General features: G+C 54.5%; 1 protein-coding gene across 2 annotated transcripts; it reads right to left on the bottom strand.

The window, feature by feature from the left end:
- Positions 1-1,105: 1,105 nt before the first annotated feature.
- Positions 1,106-17,537, bottom strand: Iglon5 (IgLON family member 5). 2 transcript variants are annotated; one of them, XM_075952710.1, is made up of 8 exons: positions 17,363-17,537; positions 7,917-7,995; positions 7,047-7,279; positions 6,229-6,348; positions 4,961-5,095; positions 4,672-4,792; positions 3,999-4,153; positions 1,106-2,574 (listed from the first exon to the last, which is right to left on the bottom strand). In XM_075952710.1, the coding sequence occupies exons 1-8, from the start codon at positions 17,439-17,441 to the stop codon at positions 2,486-2,488; spliced, it is 1,011 nt and encodes a 336-aa protein (XP_075808825.1). In that variant the 5' UTR covers positions 17,442-17,537; the 3' UTR covers positions 1,106-2,485. The 2 variants fall into 2 exon arrangements, with proteins under 2 accessions (XP_075808825.1, XP_075808826.1); XM_075952711.1 differs by lacking the exon at positions 17,363-17,537 and adding an exon at positions 13,512-13,558.
- Between the last annotated feature and the right edge of the window lie 686 nt (positions 17,538-18,223).

Consider the following 18,223-nt stretch of genomic DNA (forward strand, 5'->3'; position numbering starts at 1 on the left):
AAGTCCCATCGTCCCCAGCTTCCCTCTGGTCCCGTAAGTGTACAACCATGGATGTCTCTGAACTGAGAGCTCAGTGAGGCACACACCACACTATTCTCCCAGCAGAAACAGTGCCCAGCACCAGCAGGCACTCAATAAACATGTGTGGACTGACGAGATGGTCTAGCGCCTGTGGAGGGGCTGCCGCTGCCGCTGCTGGCCTTGGCCAGACATGCTTCCTTTCTCAACAAGAATTCTCATGGGAAACCCAGACTGAGCAGTCAGGATCTTATGGCTGCAAGTAGCAATGCATGCAGCCAGGCAGCCCAGCCCAGGGCAAACACTTGAGAGTTTGAGATAGGAAGATCACATGCTCAAGGTCAGTGTTTCATAGGGAGACCTTGTCCCAGAACACCAAGGACTTGGGATATGGCTCAGTAGCAGAGCAGCTGCTTAGAATCCCCCAGCGAGGAGGCGGGAATGTGACTCAGGGGTGGAGCTTCTGTCTAGATTCCAGTGAGGACTGAATATGGGCTTCAATCCCTAATACTGTACATACAAAAGGGGAGAAAAATCAAGAGTTTCTGCCTATTTTTCACTGCCAACAGAAAGCCTGATACGTTAGCTTATACAAACACGGGCTTTATTGCTTGTGTGTGGGAGAGCGTGCTCAGGAAGGTTTTAGTCCAGCTGCTCTCCCTCTTCCTCACTGCTACCCCCATAAACCTCCCTGTCCACATAACGAGGCCACACTGCATGCTCAGGCTGAGACAGCAGGAGAACCTGCCCTTCCTGGAGACAGTGCCCCTTCTCCTTACTTAGCATCACTGGGTCATGTGCCCATTGAGTCAAACATGAATGGGCGCAGAGCAGCTTAGGTCAGTTGGCGGTTACCTCCCTATCAGGCAGAGGTGGGAATGGCGCTGCTGATTTTCTACCAAATGGCCACACCTCCTTTGCCATCCACTTGCCCAAATCCTCAGTGACATTGGTTTCCACAGGCGGGGACTTTGGAAAAAGGCGTTTATTGGTGTGGTGGTCTCAACACTCCCCATGAACTGGAACACACGGCTCCCAGGGCCCCCCTCCCACCTCCCCTAGTTGCCCTCCCCCTCCCCACCCCATCCCGGGCCCTGGGAATGGAAGACAATGTAGGATGGGGCCCACGCCCCCGTCTGAGGTACAGTCACTGCCCCTTGCCTCCTTGCCCCTCTCTGCCCTCGTCTTCACCAGGCTCTGAGTGGTATGGTTTGGGGTGTGTGGTTACTGAAGTTAGGGCTGGTGGCATGGTGCCTCTGCCTGGGTTCAGGATGCCCAAGTCTCCTCTCTCCTCAACTCTGTGAGGCCTGGTGGATCAGGGCAGGGTGTTCCCACACACAGAGCCTGGAAGCTTCCTCTGAGGGAATTACTGCTAGTCACAAACTCTGGGGCAGCTGAAGCCAGGAGCTATTGCTGGTCAATCGCTGGTGTGTGTGCGTGCGTGCGTGCATGTGTGCGTGCGTGTGTGCATGCGTGTGTGTGTGTGTGTGTGTCACAGCAGCCTTTGGAGGTAATAGGGGTTGAGAGGCAAGGAAGCAGGCGGCCAGGGAGCCCATGCTTGTGAGTCAGTTGCAGGGCAACTAGAGAGTGCCACTGTGGCCAAGGGGAGTCTGGGGGTCTGAGTGGAACAAAGCACTGAGACAGACAGGTGATAAGTGCCACCAGCCTGCCTGTCAGTTGAATGGAAGCACCGATTGGCCCAGGAAGGGGGCCAGAAAGTCCAGGGTTGGGGAGGAACAGGGCAAGGGAGGTTTCAAGCCACTGAGTCAGTGATAGAGCCTCTGGCTGCAGGCGGCTGCAGGTGACAGAGCAGGGAGAAACAGCCATGACAAAGATCCCCACCTATTCACAAAGGCTGAGTGATGCCACCCGCCCGCCCGCCCCTTGAGTTGGGAGGAAAGGGGTAGGGGTTCGTGCATATATGGGAAGGTGGGAAGCTGGCAGGCTTCTTGCCAAAGCTTCCGCCTTGAAGCCCCCTTACCTACCTCCAGCCAGAGGAAGAGAGGCAGCAGGAATGGGCAGGGGCCGTGGGAGAGTTGGGTCCAGAGAGGGAGGCCTCGTGGTTCCCTCCCTCAGCACACCTTCACACACATACATGACATGCAGACTCACTCATATACATGCACACGTACACACGTACACACACACACACACACACACACACACACACACACACACGAGCCAGTTGACAGCCTGAGCTAAGAGAGGGGTGTGGAGTGGCTGGGGGTGGTGGGTCACAATTGGAATCGTGAACAGGTGGCGAGAATGGCTGTAGAAAGATGCATAATTTTGCGTTATCCCTCACAGTGATGGGTTCTCTAAAAGACCTTCCTCCTCCTCTTCTTTCTTCCTCTGTGGCTGAGAGCTCTTCGGTCCCTCTTGAGACCCAGGGCGCTTGCTCACCCCCTTTCTCTTGCTCCTGGCCTGAGGCCCCCTGCAGGGGGAGGTGCGCTGTACTGGGTGGCGTCTACATTCTCCACCACAGCCAGCCCAGGGCTGAGAGGAGGGTCAGGGGCCCCGGGGGCCTCGGAGCTGAGTTCTCCAGGGATCCTGGGCCTGACAAGAAAGAAACAGTCACAGAGGGAGGCTGAGATGGGGAGGCCCTGCAGGTCTCTCTTAGGTGCCTCCTCTCCCTCCAGCCTCCAAGGGCTGCTGTGATCAGAACTGTCTCGGGTTTGGGGACCCTGTGTCTGCCTCTTCTAGAACTGTTTTGGGTCTCAATATACTCCCAGGTTTTCCCCATTTCCTTTTTACTGGTTAGTCTGGATCCTTGGGGTTTGTTTGTTCCTGTTAAAAATTCTGTCAGCATTTCTACCTTCTAAGCCCACCAGAAACTTCAGGAAGCCTATGCATGTTTGACTGTGAGTTGTTTTTTTTTATCACCTTGTTTGTTTTGCTGGGGATGGACTGTGCTGATTTGCACGTGCTAAGAAATGCTCTACCGCTGAGCTACCCCCAGCCCCTCACTGGGGGATTCTAGGCAGGGGCTCTACCCTGGAGCTACCCCCAGCCCCTCACTGGGGGATTCTAGGCAGGGGCTCTACCACTGAGCCACACCCCAGCCCCTCACTGGGGGATTCTAGGCAGGGGCTCTACCGCTGAGCTACCCCCAGCCCCTCGCTGGGAGATTCTAAGCAAATATTAAGCTATAGCCCAGACCCCTCTTTACTTTCTGTTCCACAGTAGGGTCTCACTAAGCTGGCTAGGCTGGACCTGCACTTTCCTTAGCCTCCTTCTCGACACCTGCCATAACACCCTGCAATACAAGTCCCTGGCTCAGAGTCACTTTTGACCCAGCTTATTTCTTTGCTCACACTTCTGCACCCAGCCAATAACAGCCTGCAGGCTGTGCCCGCAAACAGCTTGAGATGCAGGAACTGGGTTCCTGAAGCAGAAAAGTGCTTGTCAGTCACATGTCAATCGTTGTTTAACAGTCTTCAGTGGCCTTGGCGTGCAGTGCAGTCAGTCCAGAGCCTCGCACCAACGCTGGGAAGCTCCAAGCTCCCTGTCTCTAAGAGCAGCTGAAGGCTGTCCTCCTTGTCAGACAGGGCTCCCCTTTCTCCAGCAATCCTATCTCAAACCTACCACCCCAATTCTGTCTATATTTCTGCACATGCATCTGTTTCTTTGATATGCATCTACAGTCCATTTGTTCAGTGTTTTTCTACTAGACCCTGTGAGTCCCCAGACCTTGAACTCACTATGTAACTTCCTGCCTTCTCTTCCTGGGTGCTGGGATCACGGTGTGCACCACTGTCCTGGCTTTAAATAGTAATGGGATTTGTGTCTAGAACTTCGTGAATGCCAGGTAAGTACCCTACCCTCTGAGAATCAGTTTGTTCTGTGGCACCGCTGGGGTTTCCTAAATTCTGGGGCTCTCCCTATGTATCCACCTCCTTACCCCACCCACTGACATCTGGGCCCCACCAGTGCCCAGCCCCCACAGCCCTGTCCCACCCCGCCGCCCAGCACAGACGCACGCAGGAGCCGCATGGAGGCGCTGGAAGCTCCAAGTCGGTTGGCTGCTCGACAGGTGTAGTTGCCATAGTGCCTAGCGCTCACGTTGGCGAAGAGAAGCATGGAGCGGGTGCGCTCCGTCTGCACTTTGAGACCCTCCGCCGAGCCGCTGCTTAGCCTGCCGGGGATCCGGATCAGGGTTGGTTTCGGCCTCCCTGCGGGTGCGGTGCCCAGCTCCCCCTCAAACAGCCAGGCTCCTTTCTTCTCCCAAGAGACTCAGAACTCTACGTAACCCATGTACCCCAAGCCTCCCCGCGAATCCCTTCTCCAAGCACCAGGGCCACTCTAGTACATTCCCACCATGAGTCCCTAATCCCCAGTGCCTCTTAAATTCAGCCCTGGTGGTCTCTTAATTTCTCTTCCACACCTTTAGCATCGACCGTCGACCCCAGACCTCCTTGCGTGGCGCGCGGGAAGGGCGGGGAGTAATCCTAGCATTCATTATACTGGTGCCTGAAGTAGTCTTTCTTCCAGGAGCCTACAGACCCAGTAACCTACACAGTGGACCCTAGATTCTCAGGACCCAGGTCTCCGCACCTTTGCACTACCAGTTTCTCCTTCCTAGCTCTGTGATCTGAGACTTAGGACCTCCCTCCCCGCCCCTCTTCCCTTGGCCTTGCCCAGTGCAGTCCTCACAGCCTGTCATCCTTGTACCACTGGAATTCTGCAGGCGGCACAGCCATGGCTTCGCAACGCAGGAGGGCCGCCCGGCCCAGGGCGGTTCGTGCGCTGGTCACGTCGGTGATAGTCGGGGGATCTTTAGAGAAATGGGGGACAGAGGCACGTCCTTGCTGCATGGGGACTTCAGGGCCCCATTTCAGCACCCTCCTCCTTCAGATCCGAATTCCCACCCAGCTGCCAGCTTCATGCGGCAGACCCTCCTCCCCATCATCAGGGTCGGCCAGTTCTCCCCCTTGATGCTCACAATTCACTGTGACCAGCACACGGCGGCTGTCAGGCGCCGAGTTCACCCCGTTGTGAGTAATGCATTCGTATTCCCCCGCCTGGCCCCTCTGGATGTCGGAGATTTCCAGAATCTCGCCCTCTGAGGTGAAGCCGTCTGTGGGGGAGGCGGGGAAGGGGGTGCAGGGCCGGACACAAACACTTAACACGGGACAACACGGGCACAACACGGACACACATCAGCGGGGCACAGCAGGGTCTGGAGTGCCCGGGGTCAGTAGGAGTCGGGAAGGTCCTATGGGGGCAGGGTGGGACTGAGGTGGGGGGCTGGGAATCTCAGAACCCAGTAGGAAGGGACCTAGAATTTTGTGCAAGAGATCTTAGGGATCTGGAATCTTGTGTCATGCTCAGGGGACCCACTTGGGAGTAAGGAGTAAAGCCAGGATATTGGCTTTTGGTTTTCAAGGATCCAGAAAAGGCAGACACAGTGAGGGAGGGTCCAGAGTTCTTTTGGATTCAAGAAATTCAGACCTGCTGATTGAGATTGGGAATCCAGATACCTGTTGTTGTTGTTTTGTTGGGGTTTTTTTGTTCTTTTTTTTTTTTTAACAGACTTGAGGTCATAAGTGACCGTTTAGATAAAATTTAGGGCAAGTAGGATCTAGGGTTCGGATCAGAAGTCACCAAGGGTCAGGATGAAGGACCATGAGGCTAGAATGGGTTTCCTGCCCTCAGGGCATCGAAGGAATGGGATCCAGTGATGGTGATTATGGGTTTGCATAGAGTCAGGAAGAGCAAGGGACTGGGCTATCGAGGCATGGGGAGGAAGTGCTGTTGTCCTGACCTGACATGTCAGGCAGGTTGGCGGCACCTTTGGGGGAAACTGGATCTCAGAACTCATAAAGCATGTTGTGGGTAGAGAGGGGAGCTCCTGATGGCTCTGGATCTATGGCAGGGGTCTAAGAACACGCATTTCTGGAAGATTCCCAGGAGCTGCTGATACCGAGATCCAGAAGAGGAAAGGCTAGAACTGCTGCAGGGGGTGGAATGGCCGGACACTAGATGCAGCCCAGCTTGGGGCCTGAATTAGGAGAATCTGTCTGGTGGAGGGGATCTGGGGCAGGGAGTGTCAGGTGACCTGGGAATAAGAGCCTAGCCTGGTAAGAAATGGGGGCCAGGGTGGGGGGAATCAAGTCACCAGAAGGGCTCCCGGGGTTCAGAGTGAGGGAGTCCAGCTAGGGATGTGGGAGAATAGAGGGGCCCAGATCACGGCAAGGGGAGGATCCTCACCTCGGAGCTGTCTCCAGGTGACAGTGGGCTCTGGCCTTCCCACAGCCAGGCAGAGAAGGTTCACATTGCCCCCTTCATTGACCGCCACGGGCGAGGAGATGTTCACAATGCGGGCAGGGACTGGAGACAGAGGGAGAGTTGGGGTGATCGTGCATCCCTAGCCACCCAGACCTAAGCTCCACTGTTTCAGACCCAAAATCAGGCCCAGGATTACAGATTCCACCCCATTAGACCCAGGGGTGTGGGCTCAAACCCTCCCCACTCACCCATGGGTGTAGACTGCACACTACAGTCCTTCACCCTCAGATCCAGGGTCCAGATGTCAGCCCTGCCTCCTACCCAAGAGTCATAGTCAGACGCAAGCTCATTTCTTCAGACTCTGGGGTGCAGACCTCAGCTCCTCCTTTTCCTCCTCTCACCAGATCCAGGACTCCAGACTTTAGCCCTGCTCCCTCACACCCAGGAGTGCATACCCTAACCCTCCTTCTTCATGTCTAGGAACCTCCTGAACCTCTCCTGGGGGTGGGGGGAGTGCAAACAGGAAGAGACAGGCAGGCTGGTTTGTTTCCAGAAGAGTGCCCACTCATGGGTAGTCTTGGTCACACGGCTCAGCAAATGCACCAAGCTGTAGCTGAGTATCCCTCCCACACCTTGTTAGAGAGCCACTGTGGTGCAGGGCGAGGCAGCTGAGGCTCCACTCACTTCTATCCCAGGGCAGTGATCAGCACTGGGGTGAGTGCACACCGTGCTCCCTGACCATTCTGCAGGCCTGCCTTCCTGTCCCTCCCCACTTGTCTTCCTCTTCACACAGGGCTCACCATGCACGATGAGGTAGACCTGAGTGGTGTAGGGCTGGTGGCGGGTCTGGAAGGAGCAGGTGTAGAGGCCCTCATCACCAAGCCCCACCTGGGTGATGAGGATTGAGAACTCTTCAGGGGTGTTGATGAGCAGCCGCACTCGGGGGTCACTGGTCCAGCGGTCATTTCCTGCATACAGGATGTTGGAGCGGTTCAGCCAGGCCACTCTGGTCACATGCTCATCAATGAAGCAGCTGGGGAGGAAGCCGACAATAAGAAGAGAAGGCAAGGGCTTCCTCATCCACTGCCACTACACCTGCAGGACCCTGGGAGGCAGACCTCAGAGAGGGAAGAGGCCTGGAAGTAAGACTTGTGAGGGCCTGCTGTGTGTTAGGAGGAAGGGGAGGACTGACTCCGAAGTGGGACAGAGACCCCGAGAGAAAAACAAAGGCAAGTTGGGAGAGATAGAGAGACAGAAAGCAAGAAAGATGGGGAGGGAGGGAGGGAGGGAGGGAGGGAGGGAGGGAGGGAGGGAGGGAGAGAGGGAGGGAGGGAGGGAGGAAGAGAGAGAGAGAGAGAGAGAGAGAGAGAGAGAGAGAGAGAGAGAGAGAGAGAGAGAGCGAGGGTGGGGAGAGAGACCCCACTGAGGAGAAGACCCCAGAGACTGATACTCCTCGCTCTTCCCTGGCAATCATGGTCTACAGGGTTCTGAATCCTTGCAGTTCCCATCTCGTCACTTTTAAGAGGACAGTAAGGTCCACAGGTGGAGCTGGGCTTAGTGTCCACATCCCTCACAGCTGGCTGCAGATGCCGCTGATGTCACTCTGGGCTTGTGCATGCAAGGTGGGTGGAGCTTCAGGCTGCCTGAGCCGGGCCCCAACTGGGATATACCTGAGGGTGGCGTTGTCGCCTTCACACACAGTGTAGTTGTCCGCAGGTGAGCTGAATTCCAGGCTCTGGGACAGCAGCCCTGCAGGAGGGAGGGGATTGTTCAGCCTTGGCAGCTGGGGTGGGGCCAGCTGTGACAAATACTCAGTTCACGGACACAGACGCACGCACATGGTTTTGGTTACACAGACACCTGCCTCCACTGCTACAGAATGTATTGTTTTCAGAAATCCACACACAGGGACACACTCAGACCAGACCAGTATGCCATGTCCCATCCTCTGGGTCTGCTCTGACACAGAATGGAACTCTTGTGGAACAGCTCACTTACGGAGCTGATGCCCAGTCTCAAATCCATACACACAGCCAAATGCGCATGCAGAGAAACATATGCACATTGGTGCATGTACACACAGACACATCTACACACCCAGACATATGTATGCACATATCAAACACTGTGCCACTGACATGCAGACACATCTAAGCACTCAGCTACGGACCACATACACATGCAAAGCAAAGTGTTCAGAGACTCCCGGTTACAGTGTCATGACAAGACTGCTGTCTTGACAGCAGAGCACCACACGAGGCGTTGCAGCACTGCACTTGTGGAAACGGTGCTCTCAAAGCACTGGAGGAGGCACTAGAACTGGTCACGCCAGCTCACGAGGTAGCACAGAGAAGCCCCACAGCAGGAGCCTTGCTAACTATGCTGCGGGTGTGCAGGGGGCAACTCTTCTTTGACGGTGTAGCTGCCTGCATGTTGCCCACATGCCTGTGAGTCACTCTGTCCCACACTCCTGTGAGAAAGCCCATTTGAACTCGTGGCTCCACCAAGCTAGACTCGCATTTCAGAATTATTTCCTCGGTGGATTGCTGTGCCCTGTCTGGGGTGAGTAGACATTTCCTTTTGTTGTTGTGTGGTATGTGCATGTGCGCAGGGCTGCCCTTAGAGAGGGCATCGGATCCCCTGGAGTTGGAGTTACAGGCAATTGTTAGCTGTTTGATGTGGGTGCTGGGCACTGAATCAGGTCCTCCTGCCTCCTCAGGAGTAGCAACTGCCTTCACTACTGAGCCATCTCTCCAGCCCCATGGATAGACGTTTATTCAACTCTCCTCAGGTAAAGTCACACAGTGCATAAATATAATAAACAAGTATGGAGGTATATACAGACACAGGTATCATGCATACATACAAGTGCTCAAGACTCACAGGCATACACACACGCACACACAGAGACACATTGTTCACAGTCACACACACAGACTGTTGAGCATACAGTACACTGACACTCATGCACACAACCAATATACACACGTACATGTGAGCAAGATGCACATAACATACATTAATTCAGACATGCATGTGCAGACACACACAGAGGGTCACAGATCCTAAACATGGGCTTGCATCCACACCTTTAGACATCCCATGTGGCTGAACACAGACCTTCACACATATACACACACAGCTGCCAGACACAGTTGGCACGCCAGTGCTCACAGTGCACACACAGGCCTGCCTGCACGCACCGGTGTGGCCTGGTCACACCACCATTCAAGTCTCTGTGAATTAGGGCCAGCAGAGCTGGACCAGGGCCAGGGAGTGGGGGCTGGGTAATTGGGGGCAAAGCAGGCTGCACTAAGAGGAGGTCTGGCTGTATGACCTTGGATGATTGGAGCAGGAGGGCCCTGAGAGGGCTGCCCTGCCCCCAGCTGGGGAAAAGGAACTAATTAATCTAATGAATTAATTGCCCGTGGTATCCCAATGACTCCCTGGGGGCCTCTCAATCAACAGCCCCTCAGGATGGGGCTAGGACAGAAACAGTGTAGCAGGCTGGTTAGGCCTAGGGTTTGGGTCTGAGCCCAGAAGCCTCTCAGCCTGGGGTCATCCAGGCCAGAGCCATTGTCGTTCTGTAAGAAGCCCAAGCAGGGAACTTGTCACATATGCTCAGGTAACAATGGGATGTGTACACACATATGGGCCCCACCAGGGACTAGGAAAAACCCAAAGCCAAGGCTAAGCCTTGTGATAGATACGCATGGTTATGGCCCAGGTCAAAGGTGCTCCCACAGCCCCAGACACAAGTCTGGCAGAAGGTCACTTGCAGAAATCAGGAGCAGACAGACACACTCAGAGAGCCAAAGGCCAAACCGCGCTGGTGCACCGAGTCCCCCTGCGGTCCCCTCACGGTTCCACTGACAACAGCCTTGCACACCATACGCAGCTGTAAGGTCCTCTCGGGTTGTAGAGCGCAGCACTGCCAGCTTGAGCAGACAGTCCCTGCACCCACTTAGGAAGGCTCTGGGTCCTTCTTGCACAAAGTTACCACTTGTCCAAGGGGAAAGACCACTGCACTGCCACATCCCCTCCAACAGACAGGGGCTGCCCTGTCTAAGAATCTGTAATTCTTACATAGTAAATCATGCTGTCACCTCTGACACACGTATGCATGCACACATACACGCACATGAGTGAGCGCACGCACACACACACACATACACACACACACACACACACTCACACACACACACACACACCCCTACTCTAAGTCACAGATCAAAATACGCATCCAGACCAAAGGAAGTGAGGGAATGTGACAAACCAGTTCAGGAGCACAACCATGTTTGGTACCACGATCTCTTCATAAGCTGACGCACACAGATACACCCCGTAGCATGCCAAACTCTTGTAGTGTCCTAGACAGGGCCCTCAACCTTGGCCCATCAAGGGCTGAAGTTTCTGGGGCATTGTAGGGTACCTAGATACCCCACCCTATAGTAGTAACAACACAGGACACCCACAGAGATTGCTGGTATCCCAGAGCTCTGAAGAGAGAAAGACTTCAGAGCTGGTATGTCCACTCACGTAGGCTCAGTGTGCGAACAGTGGAGGCCCATGCCACAGGGGAGCCCTCAGCCACAGGGGAGCCCTTGGCCACAGGTTCTCAGACAGAGGGACCTGCAGAGGCATCCCTTGCCATGGAACTCTTCCCAAGACTGGTACTGTCACTTCTGAAGCCCTGAGTAGCCCTGGGACCAAGGCTTCCTGTCAAGTCCTAGAGTCAGCATTGCCCTTTGGCCCCGGCCCCCGGGCTGTGTGTAGCCCAGATGTGCCCCTCTCTGGTCCTCCATCCACTAAACCTCAAACCGCTTCTTCTAGCGGCACAGGTGAACTCCAGCCTCTGTGCTCAGGTCATAATCTTGAATCAAGGTGGTCTTGTGGACGGTCCTAGGAGACGTGATAAATGAGCCTGTCCCTCAATGAGCCTTTAGCTCCTTGCCTATGAATATGGATATCACAGACCACAGACCTTTATATATGTATTTTTAAAAACTGACCCTGGAATCAGGTGCTGTGCAATCTGGGCTTCATTTAAAGAGCGTAGCAGGCAGGCATTCATTTACCCAAAGACAATCTTTTTTAAAAAAAGTCTTTCTTTTCTTCCCCTTTTCTTTTCTTTTTCCTATTTTGAAATAGGTTCTCTGTTTGAGAGATTTTTTTTTTTGAGATATAGTCCTGGCATTCACTATGTGGACCAGCATGGTCTTGAACTCACAGAGATCTGCCTGCCTCTGTCTCCTGAGTACTGAGATTAAAGGCGTGAACCCACACCTGACCCCAAAGTCAATCTTAAAGTTCCACAACCTGATTCCTCTCCATACTGCCTGAGTTTCTCGATTGCAGCCATGTGTGGGACTCCTCTGGGGCTATAGCACGGTACAGTGAGTGCAGTGCCTGGCCCACAGAAAGCCTCAGAAGATGTTGAATTATTGATGTGGAAACCCAGCTAGGAGCACTCCCACATTCTGTCAGGCCTGCTCTTCCTTCCCACAGAGTCTGGGCATTCTCCATTATCACTAAACTCACACATGACACGGCATCTCTCCTACAGACTGGACACGTTCTGGGGGCAGAGCCTCATTGTGACTCAGATCTATGTCCCTAGTGTCCCCCAGCTGCCCCAGGAATCTTCTTGGAAACAGCTGTTGTCCGAATAAAAAATGAACGGATGCCTCTGACTCTTGAACTCTTTCTCATTCCTCAAGACCCCATTCAGGAAGAGCTCTGTGACTGCGGAGGGAAGAGACCCCATGTCCTGTTCTAGGCAGCCAATTTGGCCGTCTATAGCACCTCCCTCACCTGACCTGTAATTTCTGGATGCTGTGATTATTTGTACATGTGTGCACATGTGTGTGCCTGTGGGAGTCTATGTGCACCATGTGCATGCAGAGGCCTCCACAGAAACCAGGAGAGGGTGTTGGACTTCCTGGAACTGTGAGCTGCCATAGAGTGCTGGGAGCCAAACCCAGGTCTTCTGCAAGAGCAGCAAATGCTCTTTCCCACTGAGCTGTCTCTTCAGTCCACATGCTTTGATGTTTATCTGTCTGACCCAGAAATGTGCCTTGCTTAGGTCAGGGAGGGGTCTAGAGAGGAAATTAGGGTTCTAAAGCCATGTAACAGACCTCAAAGGCTAGGAAGCCCAGCGTCTACCCTTTCATGTCTTGACTACACATCCCCATGGGCTGAGCCTCGGTTTCCCCTTCTGGAGAAAACAAAGAATAAGGAATTCAGTGCAACTTCTTCTGAACGCTGTCTTGAGAGCACACAAGCAGACAGCATGCTGGGCTCAGCAGCTGACACGTAGCAGGGCTGAGAATGTGTCCAGAGAGCATCCTTTTAAAGAACTGCGTACTTGTCTTGCTGGCCTGGTGTCAGCCTCGCTGACTGGGGCGAGGGGCGGACTGTCCGGTCAGCTGGCCTGGTGTCAGCCTCGCTGACTGGGGCGAGGTGAGGACGGTCAGCTGGCCTGGTGTCAGCCTCGCTGACTGGGGCGAGGGGAGGACGGTCAGCCGACACTTCTGAGATCTGCCACACTCCTGCCAGACATCTTGTCAATATATGTTCTAGCAACCCTGTCTCAGCTTCCCCTAGGAGAAGTCCCAGCATCAAGGCTCACCTCTGTCCCTCAGGTACAGAAGTCTCTCCATCTTTCTGGGACTCAGTTTCCCCATTGGCAAATGAAAATGGTGATTAGCCCCCCTCTCTTACTGCATAGGGTAGATTAGAGAGACATCATGAAAATCAGACCTGGTAGCTCACGCCTGTCACCCTGGCACTTGGAAAGTGAGGCAGGAAGAGTTCCCCAAATCTGAGGCCAGCTTGACTACAGAGTTCCAAGCCAGCCTGGACTAGAGTGAGTTTCAGGACAGTTTCAAAAACATAGTGAGACTGTGCGTTCTATGTAATAACATCCATTCATTCATTTATGTGTAATATGTGTATAAATATAGAACAAGCTGAGGAGGAGAGATGAGGGATAGGGAAGGGAAGAATCCTTTGAGGACAGGGTTCTCTCAGGCCACTGCCCTTGTGAGATTTCCAGTCTAGACTAACAGAATAAATCAATAAACAGAGGTCATGGGAGGAAGAGGTTTCTAACAAGCTCTATGTTCAGAAATCAGAAGTGAGAGTCTTTAGGGATCCTGGATGAACCCCAGGCAAAGCTGGGATGAGGACTGCCCCAGGAGGGCCGCAGGGGGATAATCTCTAGCTTGACCGGCACCGAAAGCCCACCTCTCTGCTGAACTCACGTGAGGCCTGCGAGCCGCACATCAGGCAGTCCCTTCTGCGGTCGACAGCTCAGGGCCTTTACGTCCACTGCTTTTCTCGGGACCTGGAAAACCAAGGCTGGCTTCTCTCTTCCTTCAGGCCTTAACCCATTCTCAACTTCCTAGCAGTGGCTTCCTGGATCCGCCTCCTCCAAAATGGACAACGCGTCCTCCACGGCACTTCTAGCCTCTTCCCTCACTCTCTGAGGTGACCTATCGAATTGTTTGCCAGGGTTTTTCCCCAGCTGATTCTGGATCTCTGTCTTTTCACTGTAAGCTCTGTGAGGGGTGCTTAGTGTGGCTTGCTCCGTACCCCAGCCCACAGCACATTTCTCGGGTGTCAGAATGGCAGTGTACACAATACTCAGGTGTGGCGGGACACAACTGTGATCCTGGCGCTGAGGACACTAGGGCATGTTTGAGGCCCGCCTGCGCTACCCACAAGGCAGGACAATACCTTCTGAGTTCTGACAACCTGGGTCCAAGCCCCTGGACCCACACAATTGACTCCCACAAGTTGTCCTCTGACCCTCACTAAAAATTAAGTAAATGCAACATAAAAAATGTAATATATATAAAAAATAATAACAAGGAAACAAAGGTTCAAGAGTCAGAGTATGGGTATGGCCGGGCGGTGGTGGCGCACACCTTTAATCCTAGCACTCGGGAGGCAGAGGCAGGCGGATCTCTGTGAGTTCGAGGCCAGCCTGGTCTACAAGAGCTAGTTCCAAGCTCTAGACAAGAGAAACCCTGTCTCGAAAATAAAAAAAAATAATAATAAAAAAAAGAGTCAGAGTATGGTACAGGGTGCAAAGGCCGTGGAATGCGCTTCAGTCCTGGCTGCAGTGTGCATGCCCTCTCCCCTCCAGCTGCCCCAGGAGCAAAGGGCATCCTCCTTTCTCCACCAATTAGCTCACTGCTGAGTTTTTTGATGGAGTTAGTTTTGAGACGGGGGTCTCAGATAGCCCAGGCTAGCTCAGTAGTAAAGACTGACCTTGAACCTCTGATCTTCCTGCCTCTGCCTCCCAATGCAGGGGATACAGGTGCATACCCCCACGCTCAGCTTATGCAGCTCTGGGGATCGAACCCAGGGTCTCCTGCAAGCAGTACCAACTGAGCCACATCCCCAGCCAGTATAGCCTCATTTTGTGAATGAAAATGTAAGTGTGTGGACAGTGTTGGCATAAAGGATTTGGAGGTGGGGAACTAAATGTACATTTACAGTTACATAGCCAGGAAGGTTTTGCTAAGTGTAAGTAAGCCAAAGAAATAGGCTGACTTTGTTTCTGTTTTAAGAAGAAAACACTGCCAAGAACAAACCAGGCCTTCTTTGCTTTGGATTGAAGAAAGTTGTGTGGAATGAATTTGTCGTGAAAGAGGGAGAAAGCTGGGGGACTTTGCTCTTCTGCTGCCTGGCTCTTGATCCACCAGCTTCTCTCGGGTGTGCATGAGACCTGGGTATGCTAGCCCACATTCACATCCCAGAGTCTATGAAAAAGAGGCAGGAGGATTGCCTTCAGTTCAAAGCCAGCCTGGTCTACATATTCCAGGCCAACCATGGCTACATATTAAGACCCTGCTCAAAAGATAAAAAAGAGGAGGAGGAGGAGGAGGAGGAGGAGGAGGAGGAGGAGGAGAAGGAGGAGAAGAGGAGGAAGAGGAGGAAGAGAAGGAGGAGGAGGAGAAAGAGGAGGAAGAAGAGGAGGAGGAGGAGGAGGAAGAAGAGGAGGAGAAGGAGGAGGAGGAGGAAGAGGAGGAGGAGGAAGAGGAGGAGGAGGAGGAGGAGGAGGAGGAGGAGGAGGAGGAGGAGGAGGAGGAGAACTGTGGGAGAAGGGAGACGCCCATGCCTGTAATCACAGCATTTGAGCACTTGGAAGGCTGCAACAGGAGGATCACGAATTCAAGGCCAGCTTGTACTACATAGTAAGACTCTGACTAGAAAAATCCGTGACTACACGTGAAAAAGCTGGGGTCGGGGACTTGGTTCTTCCATGCTCCTCATGAAAAACTTGAGTTAAAAAAAAAAGAAGGTATTATTTTTCATACTTTACAAAATAAGGTGTGTCCCCACCCCCAAGTAGCAGTAGGATATGAATGAGGCACCTGTCTAACAGGTAGATTTATCTTGGTCCAACCCACTGGGTCCCACTTTCTCTCACTCTCAGGTTTCATTGATCAAGGTCATATGGCTTTGCCAGAGCCACCACCCCCGGCCCCAGGGGAGGACCCCAAGAGAGGCACATAATGATTTCTGAGAGGCAAATGGGACTGTACCTTAAGATGAGAGTTGGGTGGAGGCCAGGGGTCAAGGAGGTACAGTGAAGGGGAGGCAGGAACAGACGCAGAGTGAGCAAGGGATGCAGTCTGAGTGAGGGAGTAAGCCAAGAGGGACTCAGACATAGGGGGTCAACGGAGATCAGTCTGAGAGGCAGATGTGCTACTGCGCTGAATCCAGCAGGGATGGAAGGAGACGGTCAAAGGGGGTCCACAAATAAGTCCGAAACAGAAATCTAAAGTGACAGTGGCCCCCAGCGCTCAGTCGCGTACGTGCTCAGGTGTGGACTTTCAGGGCATTCCCTTCCTGCCCGATCCCATGCCCTCCCCAAATGGATCTGCGTGGGCGCGTCCTGCGTGGGCAGGGTTGTTTATGTGACTCTGTAGTCTGCAGGTGTGGCTTGGCTGGGATACTGTGATGTTTATGTGACTGTGGGTGACTTGATTGGAGACCCAGAGTAGCTGCTTCCCTGGGGGCTGCTGGGGTACAATGTTGGGTCCCTGATGGCAGAGCGTGTCCCTGATTCTGTGATGCTTGATTGGACAGAGCCTGGAGGAAGTGATGTGGAACCGCCAGGTTAACACTTTCTTGGCTTCCTAGGTACCCACAGCTCAGTCTTCGCCCCATCCCTCTCCCTTCTGTGCCCTCAGGGCCTTTTCCTTGACCATACTCTCCTTGACAGGCCCGGCAGGGAAAGCAGTTCAGACATCCATTCTCAAGGCACGATTCACAGCGGCTGTTAGAGGGTCTTTAGGCCCACTGGACCGGTTGAGACCCTTGTGACTGGATTAGCTCTCCTGTCCTACCTTCTCCAGCCCACTGTCGCCCTTCACCTGTCCATTTCTCCATCCAAATTTCATTCAATCCAAGACTAGATCAGAATCCTTAGCCCAGTACCCCAACTTCCTGGCTTCCCAAGATCATCTCCCAGTAAGCTGCAGCATCCCAAATGCCTACACTTTCAGTGCGAGGGAAATCCTGATAGTGAGTTCCAGCCCCTTCTCTGATTTCCCTGGGTCTGGGTTTTCAGTCTGTGGACATTCTGTCCTCATTGCTTGCTGACCCTGGAAGACACTCCCTCCTCTACCTCTGCCTAAAGACGCAGAGGCAGTGCCCTGTCCCCAGGCAAAGACTGCGCAGGGGACCCTCTCCAAAACGCAAGACAAGACCCCCTCCACACACGGGGCATCATTCCAGCCTGGTACCCCAACTCAGTTTGGAGACTCTGCCCGGACGGAAACTGTCACCCCAATGTCTGAGCCCCTCCCTGACCTAAAGCCGTACATCCCTGCCGCCCCAGGCCGGCAGCAGGTGTAGGCGACACTCTTGCTAGTGATGGAGCAGCTGACGATGGAAACGTGCACCCCTGAAACCCCGCGCATCCATGCACCCAAGGACCCCTGCCCAGCCAAGGACTGCCTCCGGGTCCCCGGCTCCAGACCTCCGCATACCCTCAACCCCGAGGGGTCCCCTCCCTGCCCGCCTCCGCCCCGGCCCTGTACCCCCTTCCGGGACCCCGGCGTCCCCGCCGAGTCCCCCGCCCCCGGCGCTGCGGTACCTCGGCTGATGACGGCCAGACCGGCCAGGGCGGCGGCGGCGAGGAGCCGGAGCCGGGCCCCGGGCGCAGGGGGGGGCATCGCGGCGGCGCGGAAGGGGAGGGGAGGGGGCGGTCGGGGCGCGCGAGCCTGGGGGAGAGGGGGAGGGGAAGGGGGACCCCGCCTGCGGCTGCACCGGCCCGGGGGGCGGCGGGGGCGGGGGGAGGGGGCTGGGGGGGCGCGACGAGGCGGCCTGAGCTGCTGCAGACCCGGGGAGGGGGGGTGGCGCTGACGGGCAGGGAGACCGGCCAATCAGGGCAAGCGGGGGGCCGCGGAGGCGGGGCCGGGGGGGATTGCTCGTTGGAGGGAGAGGCCTTTGTTACTGTGGCCCGGCCCTTCCCCCGCCCTCCCCCGGGCCACAGGCGTCCTCCAGGTCTCCAGAATCCTGGCCAGAGATGCATTTCATCCCGCTACCTCCTGCTGCAGGAGCCAAAACCCTCCTCCCCAGAACCAGGTCCCGTCCCTCCTCTCTCAGACTCAAGGTGTGCAGACCCCGATCCTCCTCCCTTAGTCACAGGAGTCTAGACCCAGTCTTCCTCCCCTAGACTTAGAGTCCGAGAGAAGCCCCCAAGGAAAGACCAGCCCCCACGTATGCAATAACAAGAACACTTTATTAATTTTAACATTGGGATGGCACATGGTGACCCCCGCCCCCCAAGAAGGTCGCAAGCTCCTTTTAAGCAGAGTTAGGGGAATTCCAGGGAGAAGGAATCTGGGGCTGATTGGTGGAGGAAAGATTAGTCTGGGGGCTGATTGGTGGGAGGTCCTAATGGTTAGGGACCTTCCAGGAGCTGGGTAGGGAAAACTCTTCAGTTATCAGGAGA

Source organism: Microtus pennsylvanicus, chromosome 18, assembly GCF_037038515.1.
Source record: "Microtus pennsylvanicus isolate mMicPen1 chromosome 18, mMicPen1.hap1, whole genome shotgun sequence".
NCBI lineage: Eukaryota > Metazoa > Chordata > Mammalia > Rodentia > Cricetidae > Microtus > Microtus pennsylvanicus.

What these genes read in the sequence shown, in the direction of transcription:
- Iglon5 (XM_075952710.1), bottom strand. Translation starts at nt 17,441, where the DNA reads ATGCCCCCCCCTGCGCCCGGGGCCCGGCTCCGGCTCCTCGCCGCCGCC. An exon ending in TCTGGCCGTCATCAGCCGAG is followed by an intron (nt 7,996 to 17,362) that starts GTACCGCAGCGC and finishes TCCCTCCTGCAG; the next exon opens with GGCTGCTGTCCCAGAGCCTG. An exon ending in GGTCTACCTCATCGTGCATG is followed by an intron (nt 6,349 to 7,046) that starts GTGAGCCCTGTG and finishes CTCTGTCTCCAG; the next exon opens with TCCCTGCCCGCATTGTGAAC.